The sequence below is a fragment of the Taudactylus pleione genome, unplaced genomic scaffold, assembly GCF_031769625.1.
Source record: "Taudactylus pleione unplaced genomic scaffold, aTauple2 ptg000473l, whole genome shotgun sequence".
Classification (NCBI taxonomy): Eukaryota; Metazoa; Chordata; class Amphibia; order Anura; family Myobatrachidae; genus Taudactylus; species Taudactylus pleione.
Genome location: NW_028284875.1, coordinates 8,501,125 through 8,528,693, shown reverse-complemented (window position 1 = coordinate 8,528,693; position 27,569 = coordinate 8,501,125). Strand labels below are relative to the sequence as shown.

General features: G+C 43.2%; 1 protein-coding gene across 4 annotated transcripts in view; it reads left to right on the top strand.

The window, feature by feature from the left end:
- SCAF8 (SR-related CTD associated factor 8) overlaps window positions 1–27,569 on the top strand; it is a 261,275-nt gene that overhangs the window by 96,292 nt on the left and 137,414 nt on the right. For all 4 annotated transcript variants that reach the window (XR_015869931.1, XR_015869932.1, XM_088448969.1 and 1 more), the window contains 8 exons: window positions 563–680; window positions 3,195–3,317; window positions 17,827–17,936; window positions 20,275–20,468; window positions 20,626–20,726; window positions 21,384–21,497; window positions 22,953–23,109; window positions 23,339–23,493. Coding sequence is in view for 2 of the 4 variants with exons in the window: in XM_088448969.1 (XP_088305095.1) it covers window positions 563–680; window positions 3,195–3,317; window positions 17,827–17,936; window positions 20,275–20,468; window positions 20,626–20,726; window positions 21,384–21,497; window positions 22,953–23,109; window positions 23,339–23,493 (1,072 nt within the window). In the remaining 2 variants the exon portion in view is untranslated. The remainder of the gene's footprint in view (window positions 1–562; window positions 681–3,194; window positions 3,318–17,826; window positions 17,937–20,274; window positions 20,469–20,625; window positions 20,727–21,383; window positions 21,498–22,952; window positions 23,110–23,338; window positions 23,494–27,569) is intronic.

Below are 27,569 nucleotides of genomic sequence, written 5' to 3'. Positions count from 1 at the left end.
GCTTGTTTGCCAAATTAATAAAGAAAAATAATAAAAATATGTATTATTATTTGTCTTTTTTCCTGTTTTATAACAAATACATTTCCTAAAAGGTCAATAGGAGGAACTGACACTTCTTCTCACAACTGCCAGATATCAGTGTAAATTGCTAAAATAGTTAATAGTTTAAAAAAATATATATTCTTTTAAAAAGTGTATTTTAGTATACAAACATTAAACTGTATTTAATTTTAGTGGAGCTACAAATACTGGTAAGGTCTAAAAGGATCAAAATAATTTTTGGTTGTTAAGCAGTTCAGTAGAGGTGGAATGCTGCTTCATTCTTTGTTCTGACCCTAATGTGCAAACTTGAGAACTCTTTCTTGTAAAAAATTAGGGCACATCCTGACTACGTTACAAAATACAATTAAACAACAATTGGCCTCTCAATGTCAGTTGTTGATGACCTTTGTCACTGTGACTTAAACTTTTAATATCTTGTCGTCATAATGTAAAATGCTGCATTGGACTTTTTATTTCAGATTACTTTTGAAAATGAATCAATTTTCTGTTTTTCTGGTAGCCCGCGTGTATCAGAATCTGTGAACAACTCCCTTTTCCATCAACTTGCGGAACACTTGCAGCAACAAAATTTAGAACATCTACGCCAGCAATTCTTGGAGCAGCAACATACTCCAAAGGTAATTATTGTACCTGGAAAGTGGGGATGCATCAATTTTAAATTATTCAGCATTATAGTATTACATTTGGTGGGTATGGTATAGTATGGAAAAGTTACATTTGGAATTTTGGGTATTCTGAAGTGTGATGGTAACACAGACAAGTATTTGGAGTATTTCCAGAAACTTTGCATATAACTGCTACTAACTTGTATTACAACACAGCGGCACATATAGATCTTCTGTGGATCAAATCCGTTTTATCGTTAAATTGATGACCTATTGATTTCTAAAGACATATATGTTCCAAAGTATTGCTACAATTTATCATCTGACCCTGGATACATATTTATGTATAGTAGCATTCCTTTTTCATCCATCTGGGGGATGCCTTTACTTCTGGGTTATGCGTAGTGAGGTGTGGAGTCAGACACTAGCTAATTGAAGATGGCTCCCACCCCCTATATAACACCTCCCCTTCCACCATAAGCTCAGTCTTGTTTTTAGTGCCTTGGAGTAAGGCACTGGCTAGGTCCTACCTTTTAGGTTTAATTTCTTAATTTTACTATTTTGTTTGGGTGCTTAGTTCCTGGCAAACAGGCAACAAGCACTAGCAGAGTATGAGTAGGTAGATAGAGGTTTGTGTGAGCCCTGTATCCCACTGTAAAGACGGCCGCTTAGAGAGTCGCCAAACTACACAGTCCCTGGGTCTCTCTCCATACCAGACACACATCTGAGGGGGCAGCTTTTTACAGATATATGTAAAAGACCTCGTTGCCTCTATGTCCTGCTTCCCATCACGCTGCTTTAGAGCAGAGCGGCCAGGTATGTTATTACTTACATGACTGCACTGTATAGCCGGCATGCCTCACACCTCCCCGGGCTTCCACAGCACCCGCAGCTTTCAGGGCCCCAACGGTTCCCTTAGAGGACCGCCTGAGGGGATTACAGAGCAGCAACATGCTGTTGGCTTTTGTGGGTGAGAGGCTTAGTCTGTTGCAAGACGCGGCACCGCTGCACGTGCGGGACGCCGTGCATGTCGTTATCATTACGGGCCACGGGTAGTGTCTGGAGATCGCCAGAAGCTAGGATTACATCAGGTGTCCTCAGTGAACTGGATGCCGATGGCTTGCCCGGACATGTCTCCACCAGGTATTTTAGTTGCAGCAGCTCACGTGACTTCACGCAACAGTACAGCTGATGAGAGAGACTGGAGTCCTGCTCTGAGGTGTTTCACAGCATATACAGGGGGATGGCTGTGTACTAACAAGATAAGCAGTTAATTAGGATTATTGCTTATGGGTATTAACCTGGTAATTTTCCGGCCTTATAGTGTGATGTGCATATATAAGCACCTTTTTTTTTATTGCACTTCTTAGGAATTTAGGAAGTAACATACAGGGGTATACTAAGATTTGTTTGCCTTTGCAAAGAATAAGGACTTCTAGGAGTCCTGGGGGTTTTATGCATTTAAACAGATGGGTGAAATAGAGTCTTAATTAGCCTCTCCTTGGGTTTTTTGCTATTCAATCAGTGCTACACTTTTTCCATAGGAATTCAGGTACCTATCTGTATTGGTTAGACTTGTCTTGTCTTTCCTTTCTTATTCAGAAATGGATAAGCCAGACAAGGGTTCTAAAAATCAGGGATCAGTCACTGTTTATACTTGTATAAAATGTGATAAATAATTGCCAAAAGGTGTGGATCCAGGGTCGCTCTGTGCTGATTGTTCACAGGGGGTTTCATTAATGGGAGGTTCGCCTGGACAGTCCGGTGATGCCTAATTGGGCAAGGTCTATGGTTGAGGCCATAGGTGAATTACGTCACTTTAAGGAAAATAATATGATACCCTGTGCTCAAGCTCCTACTTTGTCTGATCTCTCGGTAGAGCCCAGATAGGCCCAGAATATGGGACAATGTCTTGCTCAGATGGCAATGTCCCTGTATAAAATAGTAATGTCTGCAGGGGCCACAGCCGCTAAGAGACATTCATACACAGTTATACAATGAAGTACTTGCGGTCTTTGCGCTCCCTCGGGTATTTTTTGTGTTCTTTCAAATTTATACAGTTAATGTCCACAACTGCTTTAGATGTCCATAATATGGGATATATAATTTCCTGTTTCCCTGATGTTCGGCTCTTAATAATCCTCCATTCAATTATCATATATAGATACATATATAGAGGAAAAATGGGGTATATATAGTGTAAAGTACCGTTTTATTCAGTTTAAAAGATACATATTTAAAACATCCACAAGAAAATGAGTGGGGTACCTCTTAGCGCACTCAATAAAGCATTTGTATATGTACAGCAACTGCCAGGGTTCAGACACCGGAACACCAAAATCTGATCAGGGTGCAGTAAAGATCTCCAACAGCCTCCCACTGGACTTTCTGCCTGCATGTACCACCACCTGGTTGATGTGGCTTCATGTATCATTGGTGCAGACTTTTCCCTGATATATGTATATTAATGTTTTAAAGTTGATGAGAAAGTAAATATCTAATAAATCTTTTATAATGTGTGTCCAGATGTCAACTCAGGAAAATCAAGACATGTCTGAATCGGAAAATTCTGCTACACCATCCCAGGATGACAGCCAGCAGGCATTTTTGGAGAAAGAACAGGTTCATGCTTCATTAAATATGCAAGAGGTAATATTGCTAACTTTTTTGGATTACTATTATTTTTCTGCAACTAAATACAGTGCATCCGGAAAGTATTCACAGCACTTCACTTTTTCCACATTTTGTTATGTTACAGCCTTATTCCAAAATGGAATAAATTAATTTTTGTCCTCAAAATTCTACACACAATACCCCATGACGACGACGTGTAAAAAGTTTTTTTGAGGTTTTTGCTAATTTAATTAAACAAAACTAAGAAATCACATGTACATAAGTATTCACAGCCTTGAGCTCAGGTGCATCCGGTGTCCCCTGATCATCCTTGAGATGTTCCTACAGCTTAATTGGAGTCTACCTGTGGTAAAATCAGTTGATTGGACATGATTTTGAAAGGCTTACACCTGTCTATATGAGGTCCCACACTTGACAGTGCATGTCAGAGCACAAACCAAGCTTGAAGTCCAAGGAATTGTCTGTAGACCGACAGGATTGTCTCAAGGCACAAATCTGGGGAAGGGTAGAGAAAAATATCTGCTGCTTTTGAAGGTCACAATGAGCACAGTGGCCTCCATCATCCTGAAATGTAAGAAGTTCGGAACCACCAGGACTCTTCCTAGAGTTGGCCGGCCGTCTAAACTGAGCAATCGGGGGAGAAGGGCCCTAGTCAGGGAGGTAACCAAGAACCCGATGGTCACTCTGTCAGAGCTACAGCATTCCTCTGTGGAGAGAGGAGAACCTTCCAGAAGGACAACCATCTCTGCAGCAATCCACCAATCAGGCCTGTATGGTAGAGTGGCCAGACGGAAGCCACTCCTTAGTAAAAAGCACATGGTAGCCCGTCTGGAGTTTGCCAAAATGCACCTGAAGGACTCTGAGACCATGAGAAACAAAATTCTCTGGTCTGATGAGACAAAGATTGAACTCTTTTGCATGAATGCCAGGCATCATGTTTGGAGGAAACCAGGCACCTCTCATCACCTGGCCAATACCATCCCTACAGTGAAGCATGGTGGTGGCAGCATCATGCTGTGGGAATGTTTTTCAGCGGCAGGAACTGGGATACTAGTCAGGATAGAGGGAAAGATGAATGCAGCAATGTACAGAGACATCCTGGATGAAAACCTGCTCCAGAGCGCTCTTGACCTCAGACTGGGGTGACACTTCATCTTTCAGCAGGACAGCGACCGTAAGCACACAACCAAGATATCAAAGGAGTGGCTTCAGGACAACTCTGTGAATGTCCTTGAGTGGCCCAGCCAGAGCCCAGACTTGACTCTGATTGAACATCTCTGGAGAGATCTGAAAATGGCTGTGCACCGATGCCCCCCCATCCAACCTGATGGAGCTTGAGAAGTGCTGCAAAGTGGAATGGGCGAAATTGCTCAAAGATAGGTGTGCCAAGCTTGTGGCGTCATATTCAAAAAGACTTGAGGCTGAGATGGCTGCTAAAGGTGCATCAACAAAGTATTGAGCAAAGACCATGAATACTTATGTACATGTGATTTCTTTGTTTTGTTTTGTTTTTTTTATTTGCAAAAATCTCAAAAAAACTTTTTACACTTTGTCATTATGGATAGTGGGGTATTGTGTGTAGAATTTTGAGGACAAAAATGAATTTATTCCAATGTGGAATAAGGCTGTAACATAACAAAATGTGGAAAAAGTGAAGCACTGTGAATACTTTCTGGATGCACTGTACATTACATTACATTTCTTAAAAAATCCACGGGATATGAATTTTATTGTCATTTTTATTGAATAGTTATATCACACAATTGAATAACTGGTTTGAACCTGCTCACAGAGAAAACATTTCAATCTGCATAAACCAAATTACACAATTTCATGAAGACACATTATGGGGTATTTCATTATCTTGACACAACACTAACGGCAAAATTTACTAAGCGGCAGATTCTACACCCCGGCGGTTTGGTGGCTGTTTGACGGCGGGTTCTAAGCCCCGGGGGTTTGGCACCGGTTTCTAAATTACAGCCCTGTTCTCTTCTATTCTAAAATTTGTTTTGACGGCGGTTTTGCATTGATTTTGCAGCGGTTTTAGCCCTAGTAAAACTGCGGATAGAATAACCGCCACCAAACCGCCGGAGTTTAGAAACCGCCAATTAGTAAATTTTGCTCTAATTCTCTTTTAAGTATGCAGTATTTGAAAATGAGTCTCATACCAGAAAGCTCCAACCTTTTTTGACACCACTGCAGGGAAGCATCATAGAAGTCTGGCAGCATTACAAGCCTTCTGTAGGAACTCCCGAGGTATGTCACAGTAAGTGCACATAGGGCCGTATTCAATTTGGCTGCGAAAAGCCATTTTCGCCAATTCCACTTTTCCTCATATTCAATTTGGGCGACTTTTTGCTGGTGCGAAAAGTCAATGCATCAGACCCGGCGAAAAAGTATCACCTGCAAAAATAAGAAAAAGTGCGAGAAAAAGTGCAGAATTGGTGTTTTGTGGGTGCAGACTTCCAAAAACCACCCTGCACACCTTAGATAGTCCCCTAAAGGTAATCTGTGTCAAAAAAATTTACATTTGTTAAAAAGTACCTTAGGAGACCCCAAAGAAGTACTTTCATTTTTAGGGGCGAAAAAAAACAACTTTAAAACTAGCAAAATAGACTCGGGGTCCCCAAGTATGCCCCTGGTATTTTTTTGATTGCAGGTGGTTGCGGCAGGTGTATTTTTAAAACATTTTAATGCTTCACATTAGCCACTTTAAAATGTGCTAGCACCCATTTTCATTTACCCCAAATATGATGGGACTACTTATTTTGCCCCAAAAAACTTCCTAAATGCTATTCTTCACCACCTTCTTAAAAACGCAAAATAGCAGCTATTGAGACCGTTTATAGACCCCACATATTTTTAGCAGGGCTATTCAGGAGTACCCATAGTGATCCCCCATGTCAGAACATCTTTTGGGGGGTGCCAGCCTGATTCCCCAAAAATTTCCGCAGATTTGGAATTGAATGTGGGGATAAGTGGGGACGCGCACAGTAACTTTTCGACGGCAAAACCTCAGATGACGGCGAAAAGTCTGGCCTCTGACTTTTCGCTCCTAATTGAATACGGCCCACAGTCTTGTTGGAGCACTTGCATATCTGACTCCCCTTGTTAAGATGGGGATCATCTTAAGGTGGAAACAATGTTTAAACTGTAGGACTTTGTTTAAACTGTAGGACTTGGCAATGGAGATCTGCACTGTGATGAAAGGACATAGGTTTGTGATATCTCTTACATAGGTTGGGAGGCTCTGGAATCATGGAAAATAAAGGTGCATGCAGGAATTTAGGTACTTTAAGAAAATCTCTTTTAAGATGATCTTCTCACTCTATATCAACTAGGTGGAAGTAAATGCAGTTTTTCCAGGACGATTCTTGTTTTTTTGTGCTGCCTAGTTCAGCGCTAATTAGCTTAGTTTAATTGTTTATCTGCATGTTTTTATGGTAGCAGAGGCTGGCAGCTTCAACAGTCCCACTCCTCTCTCCTCACACAGGAGGTAGAGAACAGTGGCGTGCTGCTGTCAGTGGCTGGTGTATGGGGCCTGTAAACATACGAACACTGCCTTCAGTGCCAGCTAACTGGTCAGGTGGTGGGCTGCATGGCAGTGACAGTTGAGGACAGTGATGCTTTTTTTGAATGACTATAGTTTAGTCAGTGCTGGGCTGGGGAGGTACCTAATACCTGTGAAAGTTTTGAACCCCCATCTGCCGCTGGGGGCCGTGTGTTTGTTACTCTGTAATGTGGACCGTGCTCACTGTCTGCACTACACTAGCGGTGGCAGGGGGTTGCTGCCAATCTGGTCGCCAGGCAGCCAAATTTGGTCGCCATGGCGACCTTGCCCCCGGGTTTTGTCGAGCCCTGGGTTAGTGTCACTGACCGTTCATACATTTGGTGGCCTATCTTGAAGATAGGAGCGCTAATAATGAAAGGGGCGTCTAACTTCACATGCGATGTTATAGTTTTCCTCCCTATCGCCCTTTCATACATCTCTTCCACCCAACCCCCTCCCCCACTCCCATAGAGTGTAGTTTTGGTGGTGTTTATCATTTTTTTTTCTTCTTCAGGGTCCATAGGGCTCAACAGGGAGACCGTGGAGTGTAGGTGGGATCTTGGAGGACCGGACACCAACAGCAAAGCTTTGCATTCCCAGGATGCTCCTGCCCTTCCTCCTATACCCCGTCCACAAACTCAGTTCTGTTGGTGTCCGGCAGGCGCTGGTTCACCGTTTTTAACAGTGAGGCTGCTTCAAGCAGCCCAAGCTTATTTTTATGATTTATATTTTGTTTCTAGTGTTTTTTGCTGCTGCTCAATTTTAGATTGTCCCTTGGACATCTGCGCTGCTGCTCCATCACCCCTCCGCGGCACTATGACATCAAGCCCCGGCTAGGTACTCTCGGCGGGGCTCTTGGGGGGGACTACCTAGCAAGCTCCCCAGACTGCAGCCCAGAATCCAGGGGACAGGTTAGTGGACCCCATTTACGGGGACCCGCATCTTTACACAGTCTAGTCCCCCAGTCTCAGGAGATGGACCGGAGGCACTGATGTGGACACTGGTGCGCCCACAACTCCACTAGACCACCAGGGCATTAACATACTGGCGCAGAGGCATATTTTAGAGGCCAGGGAACCCGGTGGTTAACGCCAGCACTGGGAGAAGGCGCTCTCCCTGCAGCCCCTCCCCCAGCTCAGGGCGTTATTCCACTGCGGTCTAGCCGTTCCCTGAGCTGCTCCTCCCTCACCCTTCGTCCCCCATCAGAGACGCGCGGCAGCCTTTTTCTGCTTCACAGGTCTCTGGGAACGCTGGGTCCAGTCTCCCTGTTTACCTCTCCAACGGACCAGGTTATACAGTGCTATATCCTACCAGCCACTGCAGTTTGCGTACTTGATTGTAGTGCAAATTGCAGATATGTAGTTTTTTTTTTTCCTGGATTTGTATGCGACTTGTATTAGCGCTGATCTCTACTTTATATACTGTATGGGGAGGGGCTCTAGACTGCACACCCTAATAGTAATGAAAGGTGCTATCATGCTGAGATTTTAAAGTAATATAGACAGAAAACGGAGTTGCAGATGCACTATGTGATCACTACTGTTCACATTTAAATGTATTTTATAATTAAATATAATTTCAGCTTATAACTTTCCCTTTATTCTAATTTACCCTGCATACTAAGGTACAGGGTGTTCATTGTACTTAACATCTCCTATATATTTGTGAGTGCTGTCACATACTGTATAGCACGGTTGCACACTACACTGTGCTATATTACACATACTGCAGGGTGTTCACTGCACTTTATCATACTGTGTGTTTTATTACTCATGTCTGGCAGAGGAAAGAATAACAAGCAGACTGATGCTGCTGCTCCTACTCTGGTGTCTTGTAAGCCCTGCTCAGCGTGCTTAGTCCAAGATGACTTAATTCAGGATTGTCTTTGTACAAATTGTTGCACAGACTCAGGCCCCTCAGCCCCGGTGTCTCCTCCTCAGGACCCACCTTGGGCTGCCTTTTCTCAGGTGCTGTCAAAGATTGCGGACCACTTAGCAGTCCCTGTGGTGGCCCCCATGTGGGATGGCCACAGCAGGCACATCATGCAAATCCTTTACCTCTCCTATGGGTACACATACTCTCTACCTCAGTACAGAGTTTGGCTAATACTTCTACAGTTTTTCAGCAAATGCTGCAAAAGGAAAAGCCTTTCCCTACTAAACGTACTGTGTTATCTTCCCAGTCCACCCAGTTAGCTGATTCTGATATATCATCTGGGGAGGCAGAAGACGCAGACCTCTCACTCTGACTCCGTCTCGGGAGACGAGGAGCCACCATCTAATTTAAATATACTGTACCTGCTCTTGTGAGAGCTGTAAAATCTATTTTACAAATAGAAGAGCAAGAACCCGCGCCTAAGAAAAAACAACCACTTTTTAAACAGCAAATGGTAGTTTTACCAGTGTTTCCTCACTCTGATCAGCTATCTAATCATATGAGTGAAGCATAGAATATGCCCGGTAAAAGGTTTCAAATTCCAAAACTTTTAAGTTCCTTTTAACCTCTTCCAGCTACTGATTGCACTAATTGGGAAGTTCCCCCAGCAGTGGATTCTCTTGTAACATGTCTGGTTAAGAATGCCACCTCACCCATCCATACTGCAACTTACTTGACTGAGACTACAGATAGGCGTATAGAAGCTTGTCACAAATCCATATACTCTCTTACAGGAGCTATTACTCGTCCTGCTAGGGCTACGGCTTGGGTGGCAAAAGCCATTGAGAGTTGGGCAGAGTCCCTAGAAGAAACTTTTCCCCCTGCTGCTTTAAGGGAACAACTATCCTACATACTGTATCTCACATGAGAGGCTGCCTCCTACTTAGGAGAAGCAGCTATGGATATGGCTCTCCTGGCCTCAAGGATATCTGTCACTTCATCATATTGTTTGGCTCCGTTCTTGGAAAGCAGACTGGTTCAAAAAGGGCTCTGTAGTCCCTTCCTTATTCTGGAGATATCCTATTTGGTCCAGAATTAGATAAAATTGTTACTACTTTGGCAGCTCCCAAGACTGCGTTCCTGCCCTCTACATATAATACAAAGCCTCTGACTTCATCCTTTCTGTCCTTTCGCCCTCAAGGAACAGCTAAAGGTCAGTCCTTTCCACGGCATCAGGCATCCGCCAAGGCCTTCAAGCCTGGGGCCAAACAAGCCTGGGATACTAGACGTCCACCTGCCAAGTCAGAAGACAAGCTTACAGCCTGACTGGGTGGGCCTCTCCTTGGGGGCTCCCAGGGTGGGAGGCCGACTTCTTCAATTCACCCGGTTTTGGCGTCAGACCACATCAGACGCCTGGGTAAGAGAAGTGGTCTCCCACGGATATGCTCTATCCTTCCTAAGGTGCAGGGCCTCCATCGGACCCAAGCAAGGCCCTGCTGCTCCAAAAAGCCATTCAGTCCTTACTGAATTAAGCAGTAATAATTCTGGTCCCCTCCTCACAACGAGGCAAGGGCTATTATTGTACCCTTTTCCTGGTTCAGAAGCCCAACTGGTCTCATCGGCCTATCTTCAACCTCAAATCTCTGAACAAGTTTATCAAGGCGCCCAGGTTTTGTATGGAAACCCTCCACTCTATTACCCTGGTTTTGGAGCCTGGGGATTTTACGGTATCTCTGGATATTCAGGACGTTACCTGCATGTACCTATAGCGCCCTTTCATCAAAAATATCTCTGGTTTGCTATTTTACAGCAGCATTACCAATTTCAGGCTCTACCATCTGGCCTCTCAACGGCTCCTCGGGTCTTTACCTAAATCGTGGCAGTTATGGCGGCTTCCCTTCATCATCAAGGGATCAGACTACTCCCATACTTAGATGACCTCTTGCTGTTGGCCAGCTCCCCAGAGATTCTTCACCGCCATCTGCAGGTAACAATTGCCTCCTACAAACGCATGGGTGGCTGATCAACTGGAAAAAGTATTCCCTGACACCTTCTCAAAGAATGGTACTTTTAGGAGCCCTCTTGGAATCTCCAGTTCAGAGAATCTTTCTAACAACAGGGAAGATCTCACCACCGAGTGCGCAGACTGCTCCGCAGTCGCCGAGTGTCAGTTAACTCTGCAATGCAGACATTGGGATGAACGGTGTCCACCTTCTACATGGTGGAGACATGGTGGAGTTCGCTCAGTTTCACTCCAGGCTCCTGCAACACCTGATCCTACCCCATCTACTTTGATCCCAGACGATGGGCCTCTACCCTCAGAGATTCGCCTGTCACTTGCCTGGTGGCTACAGACATTCCATTCAGACAAGAGTCGCCCCTTTCGGATCCCGGATTGGGCTCACCTCACCACGGACGCAAGCCTCCGAGGGTGGGGCGCAGTGACTGACCTGCACTTTTTCCAGGGCTGCTGGACCCCCAGTCGAGGCAAAGTTACCAGTCAATGTATTGGAACTTCAAGCCATCTACAGAGCTCTCACTCTGACTCAGGATTTTTCAGGGCATGTCAGTACAAGTACAGTCCGACAACGACACGGCAGTGGCCCACCTCAATCACCAAGGTGGCACTCTGAGTCGGGCAACAATGGCAGAAGTGTCCCACATTCTTACATGGACTGAACACTATCTCCGCGGTATTCATTCCGGGAGTTCTCTTTTGGGAGGCCGATTTCTTCAGCCGTCACGACGTGCATGCAGGAGAGTGGTCTCTACATCCAAGAGTCTTTCAGCTCCTGGTGGACAAATGGGGCTGCCGGATGTGGATCTCATTGCCTCAAGACACATCAACAAACTTCCAGCCTCAGCCAGAATTTATCACAGAATATGGCATACATTTTCCAGTGGTGTGCTCCAAGAAACTGTGACCCCCAAGTTTTTAAGGTATCTAGAATTCTTTCCTTTCCTTCAGGCTGGATTGGATCTAGGCCTCCGCGTAGCATCTCTGAAAGTGCAGGTCTCTGCTTTATCCAACAGTTTCCAGCGCAGACTGGCTCCTCTACCAGATGTTCACACCTTCCTCCAAGGTGTTCTCGGTATACAGCCTCCCTATGTCCCTCCTGTGACTGCATGGGATTTGGCAGTGGTGCTCCAAGCACTTCAAGAAACTCCATTCGAACCCCTGGAATTACTGGATGTCAACTAGCTTACTGCGAATACTCTGTTTCTTCTGGCTATTGCATCTGCCTGTAGGGTATTGGATTAAGGGGAGCTTTCATGTTGCTCCCCCTTTTTAATCTTTCATCGGGACAGGGCAGTTCTTAGAACACGCCCGGGCTTCCTTCCCAAGGTGGTCTTTCATTTCCACCTAAATGAGGAAATTGTGGTTCCGGGCTTTCAATCACCAGAGCTCTCGGCAGGTGAGGCCTCTTAGGATGTGGTCCGTGCTCTAAAGATCTACGTGGACCATACTACTTCCATCAGGAAATCGGACTCCCTCTTCAGTCCTATATGGATTCCACAAGAAGGGATGGCCACCTTCCTGTGCTGGCTACAGTATCTGCTCATTCTACTCGCTCTGTAGGTCCCTCGTGGGCACTCTGGTGTGGCGCCTCTGCGGAACAACTATGCAGGGCGGCCACTTGGTCGTCTGTCCGCACCTTTCTTAGGTTATATGCCTTTGATGTATTTGCCTCTCAGGTTATTTCCTTTGGGTGTAGGGTTCTATCAGCTCAGGAGCATTATCACCCTTAAACAACTGCTTTGGGACACCCCATTGTCTCCCTATGGACCCTGAAGAAGAAAGAGAGTTATGGCAAAACTTTTTATCTTTGTTAACTCTTTCTTCAAAGTTCATAGGGTCCACAGGGCACCCGCCCTGACACTCCTAGCTTCTATGGGTTTCTTCTCTTGGTCACTTGTTTCCTTCTCTGTGTTATTCTTCACTGTGCCAGTGTTCCTTCTCTCCTCTTCTGCTCCTGCCATTGGCTTGTTAACAAAACTGAGTTGCCATCAGGTTGTGGGTGGGGTATAGGAGGAAGGACCGGAGTATCCTGGGATTGAAAAGCTTTGCTGTTGGTGTCAGGTTCTCCAAGGTCCCACCTACAGTGCATCCGGAAAGTAATCATAGTGCTTCACTTTTTCCACATTTTATGTTACAGCCTTATTCCAAATTGGAATAAATTAATTTTTGTCCTCAAAATTTTATGCACAATACCCCATAATGACAACATGTAAAAAGTTTTTTTGAGATTTTTGCAAATTGAATAAAAAAAATTAAATAAAATAAAAATAAAAAATAAAAACAAGAAATCACATGTACATAAGTATTTACAACCTTTGCTCAATACTTTGATGATGCACCTTTGGCAGCCTCAAGTCTTTTCAAATATGATGCCACAAGCTTGGCACACCTATGTTTGAGCAGTTTCGCCCATTCCTCTTTGCAGCACTTCTCAAGCTCCATCAGGTTGGATGGGAAACGTTGGTGCACAGCCATTTTCAGATCTCTCTAGAGATGTTCAATCAGATTCAAGTCTGGGCTCTGGCTGGGCCACTCAAGGACATTCATAGAGTTGTCCTGAAGCCACTCCTTTGATATCTTGGCTGTGTGCTTAGGGTCGTTGTCCTTCTGAAAGATGAATCGTTTCCACAGTCGGAGGTCAAGAGCGCTCTGGAGCAGGTTTTCATCCAGGATGTCTCTGTACATTGCTGCATTCATCTTTCCCTCTATCCTGACTAGTCTCCCAGTTCCTGCCGCTGAAAAACATCCCCACAGCATGATGCTGCCACCCCCATGCTTCACTGTAGGGATGGTATTGGCCAGGTGATGAGAGGTGCCTGGTTTCCTCCAAACATAGCACCTGGCATTCATGCCAAAGAGTTAAATTTTTGTCTCATCAGACCAGAGAATTTTGTTTCTCATGGTCTGAGAGTCCTTCAGGTGCATTTTGGCAAACTCCAGGCGGGCCGCCATGTGCTTTTTACTAAGGAGTGGCTTCCGTCTGGCCACTACCATACAGGCCTGATTGGTGGATTGCTGCAGAGATGGTTGTCCTTTTGGAAGATTCTCCGTTCTCCACAGAGGAATGCTGTAGCTCTGACAGAGTGACCATTGGGTTCTTGGTCACCTCCCTGACTAGGGCCCTTCTCCCCCCGATCGCTCAGTTTAGACGGCCGGCCAACTCTAGGAAGAGTCCTAGCGGTTCCGAACTTCTTACATTTACGGATGATGGAGGCCACTGGGCTCTGTGGGACTTTCAAAGCAGCAGATATTTTTCTGTATTCCTCGGACTTCATGCTTGGTTTGTGCTCTGACATGCACTGTCAAGTGTGGGACCTTATATAGACAGGTTTATTCCTTTCAAAATCATGTCCAATCAACTGAATTTACCACAGGTGGACTCCAATTAAGCTGTAGGAACATCTCAAGGATCAACAGTGGAAACAGGAGGCACCTGAGCTCAATTTTGAGCTTCATGGCAAAGGCTGTGAATACTTATGTACATGTGATTTCTTAGTTTTTTTGTTTTTTAAATTAAATTTGCAAAAATCTAAAAAAAACTTTTTGCATGTTGTCATTAATGGGGTATTGTGTGTAGAATTTTGAGGACAAAAATTAATTTATGCCATTTTGGAATAAGGCTGTAACATAACAAAATGTGGAAAAAGTGAAGCGCTGTGAATACTTTCCGGATGCACTGTACACCCCATTGTCTCCTTGTGGACCCTATGGACTTCGAAGAAAGAGATAGAATTATCAAAGGTAAGTTTTATCATAACTCCTTTTTTCATGCTATTTTGTCTGGGTTGTACTTCACTTTTCTTCTAGTGTTTTATACATGTCAACCAACTTTCTTGATTTTTTTTTTTTTTTTTTTTGGTCATACAAAAGGAGTAATGCCACAGCCTCTTCTGGAGGGGCTATTTCAATTATATGTTTTACAAGTTCCAAATGTCAGTCCAAATTACCTAGTAGAAGGTCTGAGGCAGAAGCCCTTTGCCAATCTTGTGAAGCCAAAGTCCGTCAGCGGTGATCGCCTCCTGTGGTGCTAGCACTGATCTGGTGGTATCTGCCTTGGTTACAAAATTTGCCAAATACATTGCTGAGCTCACAAAGCTTGTATATTGCCCTAGGGTGCTAAGTGAGGAAAATATTTTCTTTCTTCCTCAAATTTTCTGGTAGTCTGGGCTGGTAGTGCACCTTTCTTCAAACTTGCCACCCTATCCCCACAGAAAACATGCCTTTGACCCAAAGGCTGGCCAAGTTGGTGTATTGTTTGGCGAAGGTTTCCTGTCAGTGATGGATGCTCCCATAGCTCACTTGGCTGAGTAAACCACTATTCCAATTCTGAATGTTGCATTACTTAATGATAGCATGGATAAGGATATCAAAGCCATGATTAAGTCCATATACAGTATATTGCTGCTTAGACCTAAAGCAGTGGACAGATGGTTGAAGAGTTTACAGTCAGAAAAACCCAGATTGGAATTGATTGCTTTAGTTGAGCACAACTGCGAATACCTGGTGGTGCAGCTGTAGATGTTGGGATCATTGGTGCTAGGATTTCAGTTTCAGTGTTCATGTCATTCTGTACACTCTGGCAGAAGGCATGGTCCAGATACCAGATGGATCATCTAGTGCCATTTTGAATTTGAAGACCTTTAACATTCAGCTTCGAGTGGACAGGTTGAAATAGGACTCCTTGAGATCTGTCATAAACAGTGTATATGGACACTTGTTTGTACCAACCTGGAAAGTTCACCTATGCCAATTGCCATTTAGACCCATACTTTTCAGTTTCATGCCTGGACTGCTTTGGGGTGGCACACTAGAACACTTATTTTTATATGAATACTACTTTATTTAGCATTTTAATTACAACTTTCACCTGTGTATCACCTTTTAACACATAGTAAGTGTTAATAATAATCAAAAGCTAACACATTAGCCTCTCACAGGTGTGCTGCCCTGGGGTAGCTAGCCTTTGTTGGCTTTTTGGGGTTCTGCCCCTTAGACTTAGAATTGGGCACCTTAAGTAATCAGAGAAGCTGTGACGTGGCCTGGCGGCTTAGCCATATTTTTGCAAATATATGCAACTGAGATCTCTGAATTATCTGCCACCATGTCGTTTTTCAAATCTTATTGCTGATATCATTCCGCTTGCTGGGGGATACCTTTTTGCTGTTTCTTGTATATAATAACCTCTCCCTTTCATGCGCCTGAGTGATATTACTATGGTGATTGAGCAGCTACCAATATGTATTTAAATTCCCAACTTATTACTTTCCTAACAATTCTGTTTGCCACACAACAGCAAGAGGAGATTCTGGAATGGAGGACAGGATCCTTTAAGTACAGGGACTAGTAAAATCACTACTGGCTTCCAAATGGACATTTGTACTTTTATGCATGACAGTCTAAGGAAAAATTATCTCTACTCACGAGACCATTGGAGGTAGTTTTAGATCGACAAAATTATCAAAGTCACACATCATTTGACCAGCCAATTCATAAATTCAATACTAAGGAATAAATTTACTAAAGTGAGAGTTTTTAGAAGTGAGTTTAAAAAGTGATGTTGCCCATAGCAACCAATCAGATTCTAGCTATTATCTTCCAGAAGGTGCTAGTTAAATGTTAAATAGAATCTGATTGGTTACTATTGGCAACATCTCTTTTTAAACTCACTTCTAAAAACTCTCACTTTAGTAAATTTACCCCTAAAGTTCCATCAGTTTCTAGTGACTGAGGGGCAGTGACCTCAACGGGGTTAATTCTTCTACATTTGTTATTGGACAGTTGGGACAACGTATAAACTTCTTCAGGGATTACGATCTTCAGTACAGCTTTCAGACTCTTTAAGCTATTTGACACCATGCCTACATAGAGAAAGCCAGTGTCAACCAAGTATATTCACATGTTTGACAAGTTGATATCTTTGTTTGAAAAGATGGGGGATTTACTACTTTTTTCTTTCGTTTGCCCTTTGACTGCTGTTTTTGGAGAGGAGTATGGATAGCAAGTTGTCTTTGGTCCACACGATTGCAAATTTTTAAACTTCACAATTTTAAGATTCATGTTTTGGAACTTGCTGCACTTCGCATGTTTTGAGCATGTACCCTGTTGTATGAGAAGCATTGGGATATCCTTACAGTGATAACCATTGTCCCTCAAGGATGAATGAGAAAATGGATTTGTCTTTTGTATTTGATTTAAATCTTTTTTTTTTTTTCTGAATCCATTATGGGGCACTGGACTCTCAACGTTTACATTTTTGTTCTCCTTGTTTAAGTTTACTTGCAAAGTTGATATTTGAGAATCTTATTTTTCATCTCTTTGTTTCCTTTTCAAACTTTCCTTTGAAGCTTTCCTTTGGAGCTTGGTTAGAAAAAAATAACTGACTTCCTAGCAGGTTATGGGGAGAGGGAAGATGATATTCAGACTATAGGAGCAATTCAATTAGCTGCACTTATCGGGGATTTTTTTCGGTAAAAGAGTGTGTTAGTGGGTGCCGCAACCCTGTTGACGCATAGTTCCATGACTTTATAACTGATTCTATGTGTTAACTCCCATTAACACATTCATTTAACAAGAGTTAAAAAGGGTCTTGGGTGAATAAGTGGCTGGAATTGAATAGCCCCAGGCTTATTACCCCCTTTCACCCCCGTTGAAGTAACGGGACTAATTGAATTTGGCCCTGCGTGTCCTAAAGTACCTGTGTTCCCTCAATGGATACAGAGAAAATAATTGGATGAAAGTTTCAAATTTGTTTTTTTCTGTTTTTTTATAGGAACTACAGTATATAAAAATTATTGTCCAGAGAGTTAGCTAAAATTTACATGTATCACTCAATTATTAACATAAACATAGTAGCAAACACAACCAAAAGTATATTTTACATTAAGACCATATAATTCCCATTTCCTTCTTGCTTTATTATTATTATCACCATTATGAATTTTGGCTTAGTTGTGCAGTGTGTGCTATTTTTTTATCTGATTTTAATGGGGGGGTTTTATATATGGGTGGTATTTTGTTTTACAACAGATCACTACATATAATATATTCCTGTAACACATAATATATTCTGTTTTAAGGATATGGATATTGAGGAAATGCAGGATGTAACTGAAGAGCTGTTCGAAAAGGAGGAAAAGAAAACTATAAAAGATGAAATACCAAGGACACGTTCCAAATCCCGATCAAGGTTTGATTGTTTATGCAAATGTCTAGTTGTAAAATGGCTACAGCACATTTGTTTTTATACTGAAGCCAGAGAAGCAAATGGGGTACAATTTAGTTTGCTAGTTTTAATCATAGAAAAATATGAGAACCTGCGCTTCAGTATAGCGGATGCTGCACATCAATCCACCGAGGTGGTCATACAGCACCTCATAAACAAAAATATAAACAACAATAATGTGGACAATAGGCACCACATTCTAGAATAAGGGTGTTAAATCCAATATAATCGGAAGATAGTTCAAAGTCAATTCACAAGTTCACTAAAATGGAATATATCTTTCTCAGATTAACAATTTTTCCAACAGGTAAGGTCCTCATGGATAACATGCAAATAAGAAGAAAATCGAAATATAGCATAACATGATTTTTATTCACATAACGTACATAACTACAATAAAAGGTATCCAGGCGAGGAGTGCATATCCAGGAGCTGCCATTCCATGTTTTTTCCCGGGAGACCTTGGAGGTTATTGGCTTATACGTGACTGGGTGTGCATTATACACTGCCATCTCTGGTACACTGCTTTTTTATTGTTAGTGAAGGATTATGATTTTTTGGATATCTTTTATTGTAGTTATGTGATTAAAAATCGTATTACTCTATATTTCGATTTTCTACTTATTTGCATGTTATCCACGAGGAACTTATCTGTTGGAAAAATTGTTCATACCCTAAGGAACAAGGATTATTATACATCTGAGAATTTAAGAAGAAAGATATATCCATTTTAGTGAACTTGTGAATTGACTTCGGACTATCTTCCAATTATATTGGATTTAGCACCCTTATTTTAGAAGGTTGCACCTATTGTCCACATTATTGTTGTTTAAAGTTCTAATCATCATTTGCTAAAGTTGATTTGTTACTTTCATGTGATATTAAGTTTGTAGCAACAGTTACATTTAGGCAGTGGAGAAAAAAACCCTTATCTCCATGCAGTGTGTATGTCACTATCTTACTGTCAAAAGGCAGACAGTTGCTAACCTCCTCATGTCAGGATCAGTGCTGGAAAAGATATGAGAGAGGGAAAGAAAAAAAGTCAAAAACAAGTAAGGGCTTACAATGAGGTCATCTTTTCAGAAAACATGCCTATAACCAGAATTAAACATTCTGATATACAATACTGGAAGTGAATTGCCACACAGTCGGTCCTGCCTTACAGTACATAGTGTTAGAACACAGCATTATCTGGTCTGGGTGGCAAGTTACAAGCTTCCATTCACAACAAGCCACTGACGTGCTATAACACCACATGCGGTTCATACATTTTTGCAACAATTGTGATTTAATTATTACGTCTAATAGCCTCTAACCACTAGTCTCTCTACTTTACCAACACCTATCTGCTGTAATCGTATCTGCTAGACACTGCATGCCAGACAGTCACCATTCTGACTCTGTCACATTAACCCTGCCCCTCTGCAAACTCCTGGGAGTACCTCCTCCATGATGTGTCACCTCTATGCTCTACTAGTTGTGTGAAACCTTTTGCCCCATTTTATGTTATCTTCCCAATGGATGTCCTGGAAAACTCTGCTTTTTCATGTGTGGATGGTAATAGTAACCATGCATTGTGGCAAGTAATTAATTATCTGTAGTTAAAGTTTGCTTGTTAGTTCATTATAGAAGTTAAAGTTTTCAGAAAAGGTTCCTTCACCCTTTGCCTGACTTGCTTGTTCAACTTTCTTACTTCAATTACATTTTTGTGTTCCACCATGTTCATGTTAATTTTTACAGCTAAAAATATTTATTAAATCTCTTAAGCCGTGCGCTTGATAAGTGCGTCACTTATGTAGCATTTTGCCTAATTATTTACTGACTAGTATTACAAACCCATCAGTCTCCTGGTCGCTAGTTGTTGCAGGATTTTTCTTCCTACCTCCTCCTCTCATCTCTCATCCCTTTCCTCCCTCTCTGTCTTTATCTCACTCTCTAACTTCACCCCCTCCCAGGTCTCTTTTGTATAAAAAAAAAATTGCATCACCACTGTACCTGTCTTGACATATAGGCCAATTCAGATAGGTACATACACTAACACATCTTTTCTATAGCAAGGATGTATGTACCCTGTCATAGAGATGAATGGTTATTATAGGTACCCGTATAAATTAGCTCAATTCATCACTGAAGATAGATGTCACAATTTCATCAAAATGTGCACTATATCCTAATGTTTATTTCACGTAGACTAGAAAGTGTAACTTTGTTATTGTAATGAATTTGTTGTAGTTAGAGTGCATTCTTGCCCAGTATTATGCTAATATAATGGTATATTTTTTACTTTTTATATTTTTCAAAGGTCACCAAGGAAAAGGCGTTCAAGGTCCCGTTCTGGATCCAGGAAGCGTAAGCACAGAAAACGTTCTCGCTCAAGGTCAAGGGAAAGAAAACGAAAGACCTCAAGGTCATACTCAAGTGAAAGAAGAGCAAGAGAGCGAGAGAAAGAGAGACAAAAGAAAGGCTTGCCAGTTATTCGTTCCAAAACTCTTAGTGGTATGCATGGCACACTCTATTTTTCCATTTGGTTCTATCATCAGCCTGTATGTTATGTTATTTGTAGGTTTATGTACTTGCATAGTGTAGAAATATCATGTTTTATGTATTGTTTACCATTTCCTCACCATTACCTCACCCCCTTGACAATTTTTAGTGTGCAGTACCACGCTGTGGGTGGGACAGGTCGACAAAAAAGCCACTCAACAAGACTTGACAAACGTTTTTGAAGAATTTGGACAAATTGAATCAATCAATGTAAGTCAACAGTATCCTAATGAATACTGAGCATTAGTTATTTTGTTTGGGCAGTTTACACTATTGAAGATTTCCAGAAATGTAAATTGGCTGATCATCTAGTCCACATTTTTAACAAGCGGAAGTGAAGAGTGCTCTTGCCACTTTCTCCACAGTCACTTCTAAGGGCTCACAGCTGTAATGGATGGTAGTCTGGGCACAGTAGGGGGATCATTAAAATGTTTGCATCAGTCTTCTCACATATTACCTGTACATTGTTCCACTATATTCTTGGTGACTCATATTCAAATTATTTTGGGAGTAAGCTGAAGTTTGGATTACCCATAGTTGAAGCAGGGAGAGCACAATATCGCCTTACCTGTGCAGCTGTACATTATAGAACTGCACAAATTTATTGTGCTCTTCCACATTGCTGACAATAGTCTTTATAATTAATATAAAAATGATCAGTACAGCCAGCAAGTGGGCATTCATTTCCAGAGTCTTTGTAATAAATATTAAAAGTGTTCAATCTGCCCCCACCTGGAAAATGTTTTTGGGGAATATGCTGCTTAGAGAGTTAATGTTTCAAATTAAAATTTGATGTTTGGTTCATTGACCTGGTTGAAATCAAAATTGTCAGTAATATTTCTTTTAACTGCTGTTTTACTCTAACAGATGATTCCACCTCGAGGTTGTGCATATGTTTGTATGGTCCACAGACAAGATGCTTTTAGAGCCCTTCAAAAACTTAGTGCTGGCTCTTGTAAGATTGGGTCGAAAATCATCAAGGTATGCATTGTAATGATCAGTCTCCTGAAAACAGAGAGAGCACAGTTTTACTTCTATTCACTGACGTAAAAGATATAGGGGGAGATGTATCAAACCATGGAGAGAGATAAAGTGAAGTTGTTGCCCAAAGCAACCAATCAGCTTCTAACTGTCATTTCATAGACTTTGTTAGATAAATGATAGCTAAAAGCTGAATGGTTGGTATGGGCAACTTTACTTTATCTCTCTCAAAGGGTTGATACATCTCCCATGTAGTAACTAGGGCTAGTGACACATGCTCTTTGAGCATCTACATATCAGGCTCGTCAACTCTGTGTCAGCACATTGTAGGCAATGTAAAGGGTGATTGCAAACGTCTTGGCAGTGTTTATAATTCTTACCTGTGTTCTTGTGCAACTAACTCTGCCTGCAATGTGTAGGCAAATAGTCTGATCTGCAGGAATGTCTTTAACCTTAGTTATTTTTGTTAATGATAGTCACGCCTTTCCACCAAATAAACTAAACTCTAGTAGACTACACGCCAAATAGTAATAGGTAGCGAGTTTTTGAAGCATCCCTGATTTTGTTGAGTTAGCCATTCGATTCAAAGTGGCAATGTTAGTTATTGCAAAAGGAGGTTGGTTTTGCTTTAGTGAAAATTGCTGATTTAAAGCCTACTGCTACATAGCTATAATCTTGACACTTTCGAGAACTCACTACCTATTACATTTGGCCCTATTAGTTTAAAATGTCTACTACAGTAACATAAATAACTGTTTGGGTCTACTTAAGTTAAGCATATCCTTAAAAAAGAGGATGCAGTTTATAGACCGGCGGATTATAAACTGGGGGTTTATATCCCAACACGAGAAGCCCGACGGGGACTTTAGATAGGAGTCAAAATACCGACACCTATCTGAATCCCAACGGCGAAGGACGATATCCCGAACGAGGTAAGTCCGTGGCGTCCTTAGCGTTAGCCGGGGTGGGTGGGGGTTAGGTCTTGCGAGTGTAGCGGGTTTAGGTTTTGGGGGGTGTTGGAGGTTAGGGTTAGGCACCCCCGGGGGTAGGTTAGGGTTAGGCACTCCCCCGGGGAGGTTAGGTGTAGGGTGTGGGAAGGGGTGGTTAGGTTTAGGCAGCCAATGGGAGGACTTAGGGTTAGGCACTACCCCAGGAGTTTTAGCGTTAGGCACCCCTAAAGGTTATTGGGGGGGTGGGGGAGGGTTAGGGTACTTACCAGCCTGCGTCGGGAACTCCTGCTGTTGGGCTTCTCGTGTCAGGAGCCGGTATTACATACTGACTCCCTTTAAAAGTACTTCTCTTTGCATTGTGGTTACAAGTCGGCATATAAAATAATGACATTCTTTGAGCTACTGTCTTGTTTTGATTCCAGTCAGTAAAATCAGTCAGTAAAATCTACCATACAGATTCATTATAATGTATTGTTTTGCCTTACTAATTATTTCATTACCCTAGATTGCTTGGGCTTTAAATAAAGGTGTGAAAACGGAATACAAACAGTTCTGGGATGCTGATCTTGGAGTTACATATATTCCATGGGAAAAAGTGAAATTAGATGATCTAGATGACTTTGCAGAAGGTGGAATGATTGATCAAGAAACAGTTAATAATGGTAAAAATGTAACTTAATTATATTTTACATTTATTTAAACGTTTATAAAGTATTTTATTCCTCCAAAATGTATTATTAGTAAAATAAATGTATGGAATGTAATTGTGTTCTCATATGCAAATATAATATTCCCTGCCAATGAATGCTTAAAATGTGCACAAGATCAGAATTCCTCTGCATATATTAAATGGATCTCTGTCTTAAATAATATACCTCTCATGCATTCTAGATTGGGAAACTCAAAGAATCACAGAGCCTGTTGTAGTAAAAGAGCCTGCACCTGCACCAATTCCCACTACTACTGTTCAGAGTCCAATTGTTCCAAAACCTCAAATAATAACAACACAGACTGAGGCATATACCCAGCCTGTTGCGATGCTTCAGGTAAGCAGGTAGCTTAAAAAAATACAAACCACACAATATTAAAACATTTTAATACATCAGTTTAATTTTCCCTGTGATCTGCTCTAGATGATTGTTAGTATTGGTGAGTAGTGATATAAAAGATTCCAGTCTATCAAGCCATTTTTTATTTGGTTTTAAAATCCTGTTAAAGTTTGTACACCAAAATAACGAATGTAGTTGTTGTGAATAATGTATTTCATTTTGTTTACTGCTCTATACAAATCAAATATTGTAGTTTTATAATGAATTGGACATTGGTGCTCACACCCCTCGAGGATATGTGGTGAGCTGTGTTAGCTCAGAAATAGACTTGACCAAAACACTTGACCAGGCTGAGTCTGCTAGATCCGTGGCACCAGCCACACCTTCAACCTCATACGCTGAGCATAAGGAGATGCACCTTACTTTTCTTTAGCTAATTTGAGGTACACTTAGCACAAGTGTAAAAAATCCAGAGATTCAATCCTCCAGACTTAGTGATGCCATTACCTCTTTTAGGGAGAGATAAAGTGAAGTGAGATAAGTTACCAACCAATCCGCTGTTACAGGCTGTGTTGGAAAAATGACAGGTGCTGATTGGTACTTTATCTCTCACCAAGCTTTGATACATTTCCACCTATGTCGATAAGACAAATAACTAGAGAAAAGTGACAGTTGCAGGAAGCAAACAGAAACACAAAGTAAACCTTACAATGGCAACTGATCCCAGCATAAAAATGCATCAAGATCCCCTCTCACCCCTCAAAAATACTTTTCTTCTTCAGGGTCCATAGGCTCCACAGGGAGACCTTGGGGTGTCTGTCGGATCAGGATCCCCGGGCACCACGCAGGTAAAAGCTGGATGCACTGGTCCATCCACCCTATACCCGAGCCAGAGGCACCTCCGTTTACGTTGGTTCCGGCCGGTGTTGGGTCACTGTTTACGCAAGGGGGGCTGTTTAGCAGCTCCAAAGCTAATTTTATTTTATGATTTTGGTAGTTTTACCTCCAGCTTCAGAGCGAGCAACAGCAGACTGTCCATGGGAAGTCTCCTCTGCCGCTCCGTCACCTCGCCGACGCCGCAACTCCAGTACTGGTCTGGGGATCTCGGCGGGGCCCCGCGGGATAACCTGGACTGCGGCCCAGACGTATGGGGACAGGTAAGGCGGGTCACCTCGTATTAGCAAGCGTACCTCCGGTCTCAGGGGACAGACCGTAGGTGCTGACTGTGGAAGCAAGCACCCAATATCCTTCACTCCACTAGACCACCAGGGACATTTTTTGGTGAGGGAAACAGCGTCCAGGGGATTAATCGTCAGCCAGGGGAGACAGCCTTCACTGTTTAGCGGCTCCTCCCCTCAGCAAGCCTTTCCACTGCGGTCTGGCTTTGCTGAGCTGTTTCCTCCTGCGGCCACGCCCCCTCTGAGGTCTCCGGCGGCCATTTTCTTGGATGGTGCACTGGCAGATCTCTCTGGACAGCTTGTGTTCCAGTCCCCCTGCATACCTCTCCCTTAGACTGGGGTATGCATCACTAATGCCTTCCCAGACACTGAATCTGGACAGTTGATTGTAGTGCCACTTTGCAGTATACTTCCTGCATTGTATGTGACATGCTAGCGCTACCTGTCTCTTTTTCCATATCTATACCTTTCTCCTTCATCCACTAGGGGACACTGGAGCTTCATGACAGTGGGGTATAGACGGTGGGTTGAGTTGAGCCTGGCACTTTAAAAATCTACAAGTGTGACTGGCTCCTCCCCCTCTATGCCCCATCAGCCCCAGTTTTTAGAGTGTGCCCGAGTAGAGCCGGTGCACAGGGGCTGTCTCCAGCCCTTAAATTAAATTACATTTTGTAAAAGAAAGAATCAAGCAAGAGGACAGGCAGACTGTTGGCTGTGACAGTCTGCCTGCATCGTGGGAGCTGCCAGAGAGGGTACCACACGGCTACTGCAGCCTGTGTCCGGTCACCCTATGGAGGGGAGGCTTCTTTTGGCAGTTAAGGAGTCATCAGACTAAGCGGGGCCCGCCACAGCTAACACTGGCTTGTGTCCGGGTCCCCGCTCTCCCCTCACTGCCCAGCGCTCTGGCCGCAGCAGCCCGGTAAGTAGCACACCTCTCCTGACTAGCAGGAGAGGTGTAAATAATCTGCTGGGTCTATTAACAGCGCGCGGCTGTCAGTGCCACGCTGGTGTTTGCGGAAGGACCCCGGCGCTGGCTGTTAGGTAGGCGCGCTCGGTAAGCGGCGGTCCTACCTCTGCGTGCCGGTGCTTGTATACAGGGCACCGGCACGTTTATCACTGGCGGCGGTCGTGCCGCTGGCCCCCGCAGTCAGCGCGGCTGGGGGAGTGACTGCTTCTGAATACATTTAGTGAAAGCCGCGCGCATACAGTAGCGGCGGCCATTAGGAAGGAGGAGCTTATAGGTCCCTCCTCCACTTCCTCCTTCACTACCTGGGCTAGTTTGGTGCGCTCTGAACGGGAGTGGCGCCTCAGAAGAGCTAGAGGAGCTACTACATTGGGCTCCCTGAAGGCACTGATCGGAGGGGAGAAGACTGACAGCTTCTACAGGGGGTCTGTAATTACAGAAGGTAGTTTTAACTACCTTCTGGTTTCTATTGAGTAGCATTATTAACGAAATTCTGCTCCTCCCTTATATTGCACTGTCTGCCCCTGTTACTGAGCTGCATTATTATTGAAATTCTGCTCCTATATTGCTCTGCCTGCATCTTGAGTAGCATTATTATTGAAATTCTCCTCCTCCCTTATTGCCCTGTCTGCTCCCATACTTGAGTAGCATTATTATTGAAATTCTGCTTCTCCCTATACTCCTTCTGCATTCCTGAGTTGTATGTGGTGTCTGTCTGTGAGTACATGATGACATCCAGGACAGAAAAAGCTGCTTCACAAAAGCTGTTTGCCTGCACTAAGTGCAGGAAGAAATTTACCCATGCTCGCTCAGAAGGGTCTTCCCTGTGCGAGACGTGTGAAGCAGAGAGTGCTAACACGCAGTCTGTCGCTCCCTCCTTCATAAATAGTTTGGCAGGGGTCATAGTGGATCTTTCTTCTGAATTATCGCTTCCCGTAGGGAACGGGAGGCCGCCAGAGATCTACCTAGCACATCTCACCCTTCTTTTCTAGCAACAGAACCAGCGTGGGCTCAGAATTTAGTCCGCTCGGTGAATAGCCTTGCTCAGGTGATGGGTTCTGCGTCTAAAGCTCCTGGAGCTACGGTAAGTCGTTCATCTAAGAAGAGGGCTCTTTCGGCGGTTCTCCAGTCGGATGAGGATTCGGCAGCGCATCACTCGTCTCAGGAGGAAGGGGAGATGCTGGACGAATCAGACGTAGAGACTTACTCACAAGAACCTGAGGCAATGCAAGGTATTGATGCACTGATCCTAGCGGTAAGGGAAGTGCTTAAGATTTCGGACCAGGAAGCTCCAGAATCGTTAGAAGACTCCTTATTTGCTAGGTCACAGAAGATTGCTGTCACATTCCTTGTTTCTCTCCAGTTGGACGAACAGATGACGGCAGCCTGGCAGAATCCGGACCGTAAATTCCAGATTCCTAAGCGTTTTTTCTCTCTTTACCCATTTCCTGCGGAAAATAGGAAGAGGTGGGAGACCCCGCCACCTGTGGATTCTTCGGTTTCTCGGTTGTCAAAGAAGACCACGTTACCTGTTCCAGGACCTACTACATTGAAGGAAATCTCAGAGCAGAGATTAGAAACCACTTTGAAATCCATTTATACGGCCGCGGGTGCACTTCTCCGGCCAGCCTTGGTAGGATCTTGGGTCAACAAGGCTGTGGAAAAATGGGCGGAACAATTGACTGAGGGTCTTAAATCCAACACTCCGCGGTCAGATCTGATTACCTTGGCAGAACATATTCAGGAATCTGCAGTATACTTAGGAGACGCCTCCAGAGATATCGGCCAGGTAGGCGCTAGGATTTCTGCTTCGGCGGTCTCTGCTCGCCGGGCACTTTGACTTCGTGCCTGGCAAGCGGATGCTGAGTCAAAAAGAGCAGTGGAAGCTCTTCCTTTCACAGGCGATATTTTATTTGGTCCAGAGCTGGACA